General features: G+C 38.6%; 1 protein-coding gene across 2 annotated transcripts in view; it reads right to left on the reverse strand.

Moving 5' to 3' along the window:
• Positions 1-638: 638 nt before the first annotated feature.
• LOC111149996 (general transcription factor IIH subunit 1) overlaps positions 639-13993 on the reverse strand; it is a 39123-nt gene continuing 25768 nt past the window's right edge. For both annotated transcript variants that reach the window (XM_022507297.1, XM_022507298.1), the window contains exons 10-15: positions 13163-13251; positions 12681-12798; positions 8651-8741; positions 8084-8199; positions 6544-6636; positions 639-1113 (exon numbers count right to left, since the gene is read on the reverse strand). In XM_022507297.1, coding sequence (XP_022363005.1) covers positions 1027-1113; positions 6544-6636; positions 8084-8199; positions 8651-8741; positions 12681-12798; positions 13163-13251 — 594 coding nt within the window. In that variant the 3' untranslated portion in view covers positions 639-1026. The remainder of the gene's footprint in view (positions 1114-6543; positions 6637-8083; positions 8200-8650; positions 8742-12680; positions 12799-13162; positions 13252-13993) is intronic.

Consider the following 13993-nt stretch of genomic DNA (forward strand, 5'->3'; position numbering starts at 1 on the left):
TTTTTTGCATTTAGGCTTTTCAGTCACTATGCAATGATTATCGGTTCGCCAAGGACAGTAACAGATACTGGAGAAAAGGAGATATGAGAAACATCTTTTATTTTTTTCTAAAGAAGTGAAAATAAGTAAGATTTCTTATATTTCTCACTCATAAGATTTTTAAACTCTTAAAAATGCAATTTCCTCTTTTCAAAGCACATGCCATCTTAAAAAAAAAATCTTAGCAATGTACATTTGCACTCAAAGAAAAACATGCAGCGCCATTGTCTTCTGACAAAATTCTGCATAAAAAACCCCCACGCAACTTTCTGCAAGTTATGTTCCCTCTTAATCATTTAGGGACTCCAAACCACAAACATTCAGTGCAACATTTATTGTTTCTTATTTCCGTAGGAAACACAGGACCAATGATGTCTTCTGACTATAACTGTTTCCTGATGGTTGAGCAACAGTCTCCTTCTGCTTTACTTGAAAGTACTCTCTTAACCTGCTGATGTAAGGGACAACTAGAATTCAGTACAGCTTGAGGATCCAAGTGGAGGACGGAGGAGAAATACTTAAGGTGTACCCTGTGCCATAAACTTAGGAAAAAAATTTACAAAGGAAAAAAAAACACCTCAGATTTTATCAATGCACCCTTTTAAAAAGTTTTTTTTTTTTTAAGTTTCTGAAAGCAGCTTAATGTGAATCAAAAGCAGTTCCTGAGTAACTGCAGTAAACAGTGTCTCTTTAAGATATATATATGTGTGTGTGTGTGTGTGTGTGTACACACACACACACATGTATCTGCAACTTAGCTCATTTTGGTTCTGCCTTAATTTACCTCCCCAGCTTTGAGTTTAGTCACAGTTCCTTTCCTTTCAGGTCACAATGTGCAAGTACAACAGCATCAGCTCCAAGAGTTGGCATGGTGCAGATGTTCGTCACTTCTGTGTGATCACTGGCATGTCTCAGGCCAGGTTTCCAGAGTCACTGCAGGTCACAGTTCTCTCAATTTCACAAAAACTTGCGAGAGCCACAGATCCTTCACGTTTTCTTCATGAGACGCCGTGACTGCCACTTGTGGAGCTTGTTGTAGGCGGTCTGCAGCATCTCTTCTATGTGACTTACCAACTGAAAAACACAGCAAGACACTTAAGCAATAACTGGGCAAAGGCAGGGGAAGTGAATGCCTCTGATCCAGATCTGGCACATACTTCGGAGTGTAGTTTCCAAGCTCATTTGTATTACCCCAATGAGGCAACTTGCAAGCCCTCGGTGAGGGTATCTGCAGACAGGTTTTGTATAAAAGGTTAAGAGAGGGTGGGATAGAGGCTGGAGTTCGCCTGCTTGGTTTGGACTGCAGTGTCTGGCTTGTCATTAACCGGCTATAAGACAACAAGGAAGTTGCTACTGGGCTCTAGGCTCAGTTTCTTCTGTCAAGTGAAGGAGGTGTACTAATATGATGACTTCTAGATTAAACACTAGTCTGTGGGCTAAAACCAGGAGGGTGGCATCAACATTATTTTATAGAACAGGTGAAAAAAATGCCTTGCTCTCCTGAAGATTCTGATGTAGCAGGTGTGGGATGAGATCTTTGATGTTCAAAAAGCTCCTGTAGCTAATTTTGCTGCACAGCCCATCTTGTGAAGCACTTTTCCAAGTTTTTAATGGTCTTTTCCAGCTCCAATGTTACAGAATTTCAATATAACGCAGTAGATTAAAGAAAATATAAATGGTGTCAATGCTTCACATAGGTACTATTGTCATACCTTAGGTCAGGACTATGTATCTTGAGTAGAAAAGGATTTTACCCTGTCATGGATATAACTAGCAGTCAACAAGACCACACCGATTTAAGCTGCTAAAGACTCCTGAAGGAAAATGTCTTTTTTTGAAGGAACGTTTCTTTGTGGAGATGGACAGTGTTTATGTGGTTGGAAGTTAACAGTCTTATAAAATCTGTAAATCAGTTCTGGCAGTATGTGGATAATGGACAGGAAGTCCTAAATCCTTGTAGTATGGCAATGAATTAGATTCAATCTGAGGCAGAATTAAAATAACAAGGGGCACCTGGGTGGCTCAGTGGGTTAAAGCCTCTGCACTCCACTCAGGTCGTGATCCCAGGGTCCTGGGATCAAGCCCTGCATCAGGCTCTCTACTCAGCAGGGAGCCTGCTTCCTCCTCTCTCTCTCTCTGTCTGCCTCTCCGCCTACTTGTAATCTCTGTCTAATAAATAAATAAAATCTTTTTTTTTTCTAATAAATAAATAAAATCTTTGGTGAAAAAAAAGAATTAACAAAACAAAACACTCTTATTTACCCCATCTGCTATCACTATGGTGGGGGAGGCGATGAAGTATTAGGCTATTTAGTTCTGTCTGGAAAATACATAAAAATAATTTAATTTGCTTGATGGTCACCAGTGGTTCCATAATGCCAATTAGGAGATGAATGCCATACCCTCATGTAAGGCTGTACAGGCATACCTTATTATGCAACATTTTATCATGCTTATGTGTTTTTATAAACTGAAGGTCTGTGACAGCACTGCACTGATTAAGTCTATCAGTACCATCTTCTCAGCAGCATTTGCTCACACTCACTGTCACATTTCGGTAGTTCTAGCAACATTTCAAAGTTTTTCATCATTATACTGTTATGGTAATCTATAGCCAGTGTGACTTTGCTGTTTCTGCAATTGTTTTGGGGCACCGTGAACCATGCCTGTAAGATGGCAAACTTAATAGATAAATGTTCTGTGTTCTGACTTCCACTGAATGGCTGTTCCCTACCCTACTCCAGGACTCCCTATTCACTAACACGTAATACTGAAATGAAGCCAATTAATAATCCTATAATGGCCTCCAAGTGTTCAAGTGAAAGGAAGAGTCACACATCGCCCACTTTAAATCAAAAGGTAGAAATGATTTAGGTTAGTGAGGAAGGTGTTGTTGAAAGCTGAGAAAGCCTCACTGTGCCTGTTCGCCAAGTTGTGAATGCAAAGGAAAAGTTCTTGAAAAAAAATTAAGTGTTATTCCAGTGAACATATGAATGGATGGTAAGAAAGCAAAACAGCTTTATTGCTGATATGAAGTTTTAGTGGTCTGGTAATGAAGAGGAAGGCCCTAATTCTCTTCAGTTCTATGAAGGCTGAGAGAAGTGAAGAAGCTGCAGAAGAAAAGTCTGAAGCCAACAGAAGCTGAGTCATGAATTTAAGGAAAAAAGCAGTCTCTGTAACAGGAAAGTGCAAGGTGAAGCAGCAAGTGCTGATGCAGAAGCTGCAGAGTTCTCCAGAAGATCGAGCTAAGTTACCTAATGAAGGTAGCTACACTAACCAAAAGATTTTGAATAGAGACAAAACAGCCTTCTACTGGAAGATGCCATCTAGGACTTTCAAAGCTAGAGAGAAGGCAATTCCAGGCTTCAAAAGTTCCAAGGACAGGCTGATCCCCTTATTAGGAACTAATGCAGTTGGTGACTTTGTTTTAGCCAATGCTCACTTACCATTTGATTACCCTAAGGCTGTTATAATTATAATAAATTAGAATTTATTATAAGGCTGTTAGAATTATAATAAATCTCTTCTGCCTGTGCTCTATACACAGAACAAAGCCTGGATGATAGCACATCTATTTATAACACGGTTTAGTGAATATTAAGCCCACTGTCGAGACCTACTCAGAAAAAGATTCCTTTTGAAATATTACTGCTCACTGACAACGCACCTGGTCACCCTGGAGCTCTGATGGAGATGTACAAGATGAATGTTGCTTTCATACCTGCTAACCCAACATAATTCTGTAGCCCATGAATTTGAGTAGTAATTTTGACTTCTAAGTCTTACTATTTAAGAAATACAATTCATAAGGCTTTAGATGCCATACATAGGGATTCCTCTGAGGGATCTACTCAAAGTAAAATGAAAACCTTCTGGAAAGGATTCACATTTCTATTGGCACCTGGGTGGCTCAGGTGGTTAAGTGACTGCCTTCAGCTCAGGTCATGATCCCAGAGCCTGGAGTTGAGGGGCTCTCTGCTCAGCGGGGAGTCTGCTTCTCTCCCTCCCTCTGCCTCTCCCCCTGCTTTTGTGTACTCTCTCTCCCTCTCTCAAATAAATAAATAAATAAATAAATAAATAAATAATATTAATTAAAAAAAAAAAGAAAAAGAAAAAGAAAGGATTCACCATTCTAGATGCCATTAAGAATAGTCGTGATTCATGGTAACAGGTCAAATATCAACATTAACAGGAATTTGAAAGAAGCTGATTCCAAACCTCATGGTTAATTCTGAATGGTTCAAGACTTCAATGGAGGAAGTAACTGCAAGGTGGTGGAAACAGTAAGAGAACTAGAATTAGAAGTGGAGCCTGAACATGTGACTGAATGACGGGCATCTAAGGAGTTGCTTCTCAGGGACGAGCAAAGAAAGTGGTTTCTTTCTTTTTTTTCTTTTTTTTTTTTTAAGATTTTATTTATTTATTTGACAGAGAGATCACAAGCAGGCAGAGAGGCAGGCAGAGAGAGAGGAGGAAGCAGGCTCCCCTAGAGAGCAGAGAGCCCGATGCGGGGCTCGATCCCAGGACTCTGAGATCATGACCTGAGCCGAAGGCAGCGGCCTAACCCACTGAGCCACCCAGGCGCCCCAAGAAAGTGGTTTCTTGAGATGGAATCTACTCCTGGTGAAGATGCTGTGAAATGACAACAGCAGGTTTAGAATATTACATAAACTTAACTGATAAAGCAGCAGCAGGATTTGCGAGGACTGACTCTGAAGAAGCTCTAATATGGGTGAAATGCTCACACACAGCACTGCATGCTACAGAGAAACTGTTTATGAAAGGAATAGCCCATTGAGGCAGTATATTTCACTGATGTCTTATTTTAAGAAATGGCCACAGCCATCCCAACCTTCAGCAGCCACCAACACAGAGGTAAGACCCTCCACCAGCAAAAAGATTATGACTCTCTGAAAGTTCAGGTGGATAGAAGTTTTAGCCATTTTTAATTAAGGGACGTACTGCAGTGCCTCAGTTGGTTGTGCGTCTACCTTTGGCTCAGGTTGTGATCTCGAGGTCCTGGGATCAAGCCCCATATGGGGCTCCCTGCTTCTCTCTCTCCTCCCTGCTTGTGCTCTCTCAAGTAAGTAAATAAAATTTTAAGGAAAAAAAAAAAAAGGGATATACAATGTTTTTTAAGATGTAATGTTACTGCACACTTAATAGACTACAGGAAAGTGTAAACCTAACTTTTACATGCACTGGGAAACAGAAAAAATCATTTACATCACTTTACTGCAGTGGTCTGGAACCAAATCTGCAACGTCTTTGAGGTATTGCACGTACATGGCCTGAGTCCTTTTTACCACAGTGTTCCAGGCAGTTACAATCAAGAAGGGCAAGTGAACTGAAACTTATGTGTTGTCCTTGCTCTCTTGTAGGAAGGTACTTCAAGCTGCTTTCCTGATTGTAAGTAGTACTATCATTTTGAGAAAAACCACTTAGAACATTTAGGGAATAAACACCAAAAACCTTACTGATGAAGAATTTTCAGCTTTCAATTGTAAAACACCTTTTGATTAACCTACTTATTGAAATACTAAATCCTAAATTTGTATATACTCTTCCCCTTCATCTCAGAGAAGACCGCCGGCATAACAGATACAAAAAATTGTCTCCTGCAGGTTGCTCTAGCCTTGCATTAAAAACAATGTTAAAATTCCTGGACACAAAATGACACTTTTCATTTGCTCCCTCACCCACAGCCCCACCCTACTGTAAGCAATCAGGGAAGCAGAAGGCAGACCATAATGCAGCCACTCTGAGGTCTCCTGTTATAGAGTAGCAATTCTGTCCTTCTTTGCAGGGTTAGATTTGTGCTTGCTCCTCAGGTTTTCAAAATAGTAAATTTTTAGGGACATACACATAGGTTCTAAATCTACAGAACAAAGTGTAGAGACGATTGGGGCTTTTGGCGGGCTCAGCTGGTAGAGGATGCAACTCTGGATGTGGGGTTGAGTTCAAGCCCCACCATGGAGACAGAGTGTTTTAAGTAAACCAACCAACCAATCAACCAACCTCATGGAGTTATTACAAATGCTGGGGTTAGTGGTGGCCTTGGAAGACTGTGAAGAGGGAGGGGTAGGCAACTGGATAGGGAATATCTATGGGTATTGGTATTGTTTCATTTCTTATGATGGTTTGTGGGTAAATACTTGTTTTATTGTTTTAAAAAGTGTTAGGTATTTTATACACTCTTCTGAATGTATGATACATTTTGTATTTAAAAACTAGTACTCAGAGGGGCACCTATCTGACTCAGTTGGAAAAGCATGCCACTCTTGATCTCAGGTCGTGAGTGAGAACTCCACACTGGGTACAAAAATTACAAAAAAAAAAAAAAAGCAAAAAACCCCCAACAACAAAAAAACATACTCTGAGCAACAGGGAAAAAAAAAAAAGAAACCCCAAATGTATCTACTCATTCACATGAAAACAAAGTTAATTTCACCATTTTGCAACACAGAGAAAGAAAACCAGGCCAAAATCATATTGTTGCCTTACATTTGTGCTTAAATACTGTCTCCGAATTTTTTCTTGGAATGGGCAGAGCTTCGTAACTTGAAATCGTTCCAAATTACTTTTCATTTTTACTACCTACAAAAGATGACAAAAATAATTATACAGAAATCTAAAAGAACCTATAGGGAACAAGAGAAAAACACACATAGGAAGGTTATTATTATTACTTTTTTCCACTAGATTAACTGGCTTCAGGCAAAGAAACAGTATTTACCACCACTCAGTGGTTCATAAACACTGTGGTTCATAATTCACACCCCTCTCAATATTTTTTATGTATGTGTATAAACATATTTATTATACTGTTTTAAAATTTTACTTAACACGAACATCTTTCAGTCATTAAATACTCACTTAAGTCATCATTTAAAATGGATGCATTGTATTTCAAAGTATGCATAGCAAATGCTTCTTAATTATACCCCTTCTGGTAGCTAATTAGGCTACTTCCACATTTGCTTTCAGAGACAGTGGTAGAGGAACATCTCTACTGCTAAATATTCTTAATTATTTCCTTAGCTTAAATTCCTAAACACTGAATTTCTGGGTCAAAGCATTTTTTAAAAAGGTAGTATGAGTAATGGAAGAAAGGACTCTTAGCAACCTGGCCATCACTGGTAATTTTAAATTTTTTGTTATTTTAAAAACCACAGATTAAAAAAAGTTCTTTCACTGTAGCTTTAAAGATAATTTATTTGACTACTAATGAGTATGAAAATTTCTTTCTTCATCTCATTCTTTAGTGAGATGCCTGTTGAAAGTCCCTTGCCTATTATTATTATTATTTTTTAAAGATTTTATTTATTTATTTGACAGAGATCACAGGTAGGCAGAGAGGCAGGCAGAGAGAGAGGAGGAAGCAGGCTCCCCGCTGAGCAGAGAGCCCGATGCGGGGCTCGATCCCAGGACCCTGGGATCATGACCCGAGCCGAAGGCAGAGGCTTAACCCACTGAGCCACCCAGGCGCCCCTTGCCTATTATTTTTAATGGTGTATTTAACCTTTTCTCTTAAGAGTTGTTTAAAAGAGTAATCTATATAGTTAAACTATTACTATTAATACTATAAATATTTTCCCATTTGTCAACTGTCCTTTAATTGGTTAAAAGAGTATTAGTGTTAAATAGCTAGTGCTATATTTGTTGTCAATCTCAGTCTGAATTTCATTATTTCTACAAAATATACCAAATAAGTAATTTTATTGATGTGACTTGTTTGGGATCTCCGTTCTTTATTTGCTCCCAGTGGCTTACAGCTTGACACAAGTTTTAAGATGTACAATCATTAAGTTATAAGCTTGTCTGAATCTCAAGTTTCATCATCTATAAAATGGGTTTGAATACCTACTCCATTTAGGGTTTGAATACCTACTCCATTTAAGCTGTAGGCTTAAATTAACGTATGCAAGTAGCTATCCGAGTGTCTAGCACATGGTAAACACTCAATACAATTTTTTAATTTCAAAATAACACGTCGCTAAGTGATACTACCACACAGCTGGCTGTGCTTGGAATCAATTCTGACCTTTTCTTCTAGGAATGGTGTATTAACAGGGAAGCAGGACCAGAAGTGCCGTAGAAGTTCCCCAACAGCCACATAAAGGTGTTTCAATTCAGACTGAATATCATTTGGCACCATCTCTGCAGAAAAAAGAATAGGATAAAAGTTATTTCCACATATGGACACTCTCTGAAAGAAGGACCACTCACAGAATAAATCTGCACATGTGCACTTAGCCTATGCCAAGCCAGGACGTGCTAACCTGAGGTAAGGTAATGATTTTGTTGCTATGTTAGAATTCAAATTCCCTGAGATTTTGGAGCAATTTTCAGGTTTCCCTTTATTCTAAGAGGTTAGAAAGCAAAAAAGAAAGCTTTTCATATGATATAGGGAGACTAACAATGTACCACTGTTTGTAATATTAAGATAATCATGAAACCAAAGCTCTTTTCTAAATAGATCTCAGGATCTATATGCATAAAAACAGAAGTGTCAGAAATGCCCCAAAGAAAATCCAATCTAATTACTTTAGCATTCCTCCCAACTCGCTCTTTAGCGCTTTAATCAGTGAGAAAGTGGCTCCACACGTACGGTTTATGGCTTGCTGGGTCCCTCCCTGCATAAGTGCTCCTCCGGGTGACAGCGTTGTGATCGTACTACTGGCAGCGCTACTTGAGAGAACCTGAAAGAAACGGACACACAAAGTGGGTTTCCTCTTCCTGCCATCTTCCTTACTTCATTATTTCAGTTTTACAGCATACATCTTTATTCCTGTATCACAATACATAATTTATAGCAGCCAGAGTGAAGGACTTCGCTTGAGGCCAGAAACACAGTGCGCACAGAAAGAGAGTATCTACCAGTCTTCCAGCAATACTGGGCAAGACTCTAGACCTCAAAACTCACCCTTTTGCTGAGTAAAAGCCCTTTCTTAAGCACCAACTCAACTTGCGAAGTAAAACAACACATTAACATATACTTGCCGGCAGCTGGGGAAACAAAAACCTCAACAGAGCAGAAATAGATCGTCTGTTACTTTCCAAGGAAGTGAATACAACTAGCCAAAGGGGAAAAGCATACTCCCCACTCTGTCAGTATCAACAGTTAGGGAAGTAATTGGCCTATCTATTCAGTGACTGCCTAACAAGTGCCAGGCACTGTGGTTACAGAGGAACAAATCATTCGGTGAATAGCTCAAGTGCAGGGTTAGTATGTCTAACGCTTTTCTTTCTTTCTTTCTTTTTTTTTTTTTGAGAGAGACAGCAAGAGAAGGAACACAAGCAGGGGGAGTGGGAGAGGGAGAAGCAGGCTCTCTGCGGAGCAGGAAGCCTGATGTAGAGGCTCGATCCTAGGACCCTGAGACCACAACACGAGCCAGATGCAGATGCTTAATGACTGAGCCATCCAGGCGCCCCCGTCTAAGGCTTTTCAATGATGTTTTTGTAAGCAGAAATCCATGTGTATATGGACTGGATGAAAACAAAATTTCAACTTGGAGTAAGCGTACAGAACATGACAACCATGAGTCAAGGGAACATGGGCGTTCATGCCATTCCTACTTCCTTTTGTCAGAAATGTTATGACATGTCAGAAACAGAAGCTTCAGTGATTGATGACTAGCCCTGGGCTGCACTCAGGTATACACACCCAAGGACAGAGAACTTCTTGGGCCTTTCTGTCTCAATCCATGCATCTAAGATACAGCATTATTTCTGGGATGCAGAATAGGTGTGGGGAAGAATTTAAATATCTAAGATGGACCACAGCTTAAAAAAGTTAGGATGGTCTACTTGGGCCCAAGGGCCAGATGTTGGACAATTATATTCCAGAAAGAAAAAGTAGCCAAGTAATGCCAAATTTATTATGTGTGCATATATATACATATATGTATTTCTCAGCTCTGCCCATGGAAGGGACAGTAACACCAGCAGCAAATGATACCCCAACAGCAATGAGTACACTGTACCCAGGTCGTGGTTTCTTTTCTTTTTTTTTTTTAAAGGATTTATTTATTTATTCTACAGAGAGAGAGAATCTCAAGCAGACTCCATGCTGAGTACAGAGCCTGATGCGGGGTTCAATCTCACGGCCCTGATACCATGGCCTCAGCTGAAATCAAGAGTGGGATGCTTGACCAACTGAGTCACCCAGGCACCCCCAAATCTTGGTATCTAAATCTACCCAGCACTAAAGAAGATTTTGTGGCTGGAGTGGGGAAAGCTTAAGACAAACCTAGAACATCTATCTCATTGTTCCATAAAGTAAGGTACTCAAAAAGGAGGTGCTCAAAAATTGAAGAAAACACTGCCAGAATGTTGATGTTTACAAGAAGCATGGGTACATTTCTGGGGGTGAAAAAACTGCTTTTTTACTTGATTGTGTAAGTGGTTACACAACTGTTTATGTTTATTAAAATTTCCAGGAGACTGAAAAAAGGTAATTTTACTGTATGTAAATCATACCTTGGTTTAACAAAAAACCAAAAAACAGCAACAGTTCATAACCCAAAGAATAACCTAAGAAACCATGACTCCTCTGTGATATAATTAATATGCAAGAAGGAAAGGGAAGCTCTTTGTCTTAGCAAAGTGTCACCACATGTAGAAGGGATGATGGAATTAGAAAATCACCATTTGGGGCACCTGGGCAGCTTAGTCAGTTGGGCGTCCAACTCTTGACTTCAACTCAGATCATGCTTTCTGGGTCGTGAGACTGAGCCCTGCATCAGACTCTACGCTCAGTGTGAAGCCTGTTTAAGATGCTCTCCCTCTGTCCCTCCCACTGCTTGTGTACTCGCTCACTCTTACCCCATTTAACCACCACTACAGTAGTAACTGTTTCTGGTAAGAATCACCAATGGATTCTACAAAATTCACGGCTAAGAGTTTGATACGAAATACAGTTTTTATATAGTCTCAAAGTATCTCTCAAAATAACTCAGTACAAAGGGAAAAACAGTAACGTTTTGGTTGAGAAACCAGGTAGATACTACCTTACCCGAGTGATTGGAAGTTAGGAAAAATAAATACACGCCTCCTGATATGATACACTAAGGATGACACCTCACTTCTGTGATATTCCTGCCAAAAACGCATAATGTGAATCCAATCATGAGGAAACACTAAAGAAACTCAAATTGAGGGAATTTTACAAAAAACTGGCTTTTACTAAAATATCAAGATCATGAAAAAACAAAGATTGAAAAATGGTTCCATCTGAAAGGGCACTAAAAAGACATGAGAACTAAATGCAACTTATGAACCTGACTTGGATGCTGGACCAAAAAGTTTTCTTTGCTGTAACGGAAATTGGTGGTATAACTGGTAAAATTTTCCTAAGACCTAAAAGGTTGGATAATAATGATAATAATGCTTTATCAATGTTAAGTCATCATTTCTCTAACTGCATTATTTATGAGAGTATCTTTAGTAAATACAAACTGAAATATTTCAGAGTTTCTACTCTCAAAATGGGCCAGAAAACTTTTTTTTCCCCCAACTTTCTATAAATCTGAAATCACTTCAAAATAAAAAGTAAGAAAATAACTTTCAATATGTGACAAGCACTACAAGACATGTATGAACTCTGCCTCAGGGTTTATGAAAACAGACACCCTCCCTGCCCCTGCCCCAAATTTGTTACTGAGCATGTTGAGATTGCTTTACAGAGACAATGAAATCTGACCTGAGTTTTGGGTAATTATTAGGTTGCAGAGGCAGAAACAGGTTAAAGGTATTCTAAGAAGAGAGAAAGCCTGAGCTTTCTCTCTCAGGCTTTCTCTCTTTTCTAGATAGTTTAGTGTATTAGGCTGGAGAGAAGACTCTTGGTTGTATGTGGAAGGGAATGGTAGAGATACAGCTGGAATTGAAACTGGAGACGTGGATTAGGGCCAGACTGTAAAAGCTCTGTGTGCCAGACAAAGGCATTCAGACAATTGCTATGCCAATGAAAGGAGGCAGTGAAAGTTTTAAGCTGCAGAGTGGTAAGATTAAATAAAATTGATCATGTCTGCCTAAACCAAGGAGTCAAGAAATACTGAAGAATGGACAGGACTTCCAGATCAACTTAAGTATGAATAAGAGGGATGCCTGGGTAGCTCAGTGGGTTAAGCATCTGCCTTTGGCTCAGGTCATAATCCCAGTGTCCCGGGATTATGCCATATCAGGCTCCCTGCTCAGGGGGAGTCTGCTTCTCCCTCTGCTTGCTGCTCCCCCTGCTTGTGCGTGATCTCTCTTGGACAAATAAATAAATAAAATCCTTAAAAAAAAGAAAAGTATGAATAAGAGCTATAGATAATAAGCTCAATTTTATGTATTCTAGTTTGAGGTTATGTAGAGTATCTAGACAGTGATGTCCAGTTTTTTGGAAATCTGGGAAATTTCCCCAATAACACTGTGTACGTGGGAGGAAAATAATTAGCAATCACAAAACTCATCTATTTTTCATTATCATCTTAACTTTAGATACTTCTGGAATGTGCCAAAAATTTTTTTTCAATTTATTTGTAGAAATATGTCTTTAAACCCAATTAAAACAGTTTATATAGTTCAATTTGGCTATACTCATAAACTAAGGAAAGAACTATGGGAATTCTGGTTTTCAAACAGTACAAGTCACCCACCTGAGTTAATTTGGGTGTATAAGCTTCCATTTCTTGCCTAATACTTTGAAAAGAATTAATAATGTCCTGACTTGTTGCATACTGTAGTGACTGGATTGGAGTTGGACCGTGATAATACCTAAAGATTAGCAAAGAAGAAAGAAATTACTAATCACACAGAATAAACAGCTGTCCTTCAAATATTTTAGCAGTCTCCATGTCCCCAAAGCAAAAAATAATATATTTAAACAGATTTGAGTAAAATAACTTAATTCCCATAAGGGCAGTAAGAAAATTGCACAGAGAACTACATTTTTATCTTGGCTTTGATCATTTAAGCATCCTTTTCTGAAATGCACAAATTAAGTTTTCAAGGAAAAAAGATAGTTTATTCTTATGGTAACAAAGAGACTTAAAACTTGAGTGCTATACTTGTGGAATATACTCTGCAGTGATTTGTGTTACGTAACTGTTGTGCCCAAGTTAATATTGACCAAACTTACCTATCTGACTTCTTGAGGTTTAGTGCAATCGTTTTTATGGAATTATTTTTCCCCAAGTCTTCATATTCAATAGACTCTTGTAACTTTGCCTGCAATTATCAACATAGCACTTTTTATGGTACTTTTCCTTATAAAAGTAATGAACATGATTGAAAAAGTACAACTATACACAGGGTAAAACATGAAGTTTTACCACCATGAACTTCAATTCCTAGAGATGACTATGCTAACAACTGGCACAACTCGTTTTCTCACCAACCGCTTACAATACCTGCTTTCCTACAATCTGGCAGGTGAAAATGGTGTATTTTCCTATTCTTCCACCAAATAAGCAGGACTAATTTATTACGTGTTGTAAATACTTTTTCTTCTCATTTGGTGTTGTTTGGTTTTAATTATTCCCTTACTGCTTATTCTTCTGTGGATTAATTTTTTGCTTAAATCTTTGATCCATTTAGTATTTAATTTGGAATAAGGAATCTGAAATTCTTTTTACTCATCAGTTCTCCCAACACCATTTGTAAAATAGTGTGTCATTTCCTGTGGATCCTGAAATACCATGTTTACTATATGTTATTTAATTTCTCCAGGTATTTGGGTTTACTTCTGTGCTCTTTATTTTGGTTTTACTAATCTGTTTTCTCCTGTGCTAGTAAAAGACTGCTAAATTTCTATAGCCCATGTTAATTAAAAAAGATATAGGAAAGCAATCTACATGGTCGTTTGTGAAATTAATTCTACAATATTTCATCCCTTATATAGCTATGAAATTCACCTGATAAACCCTCATCTGTAGCTACCAAGAGTAGAATCAAAACATTTCAGTTATTA

The sequence above is a fragment of the Enhydra lutris genome, unplaced genomic scaffold (genome assembly GCF_002288905.1).
Source record: "Enhydra lutris kenyoni isolate GAN:26980312 unplaced genomic scaffold, ASM228890v2 scaffoldscaffold22, whole genome shotgun sequence".
Lineage (NCBI taxonomy): Eukaryota > Metazoa > Chordata > Mammalia > Carnivora > Mustelidae > Enhydra > Enhydra lutris.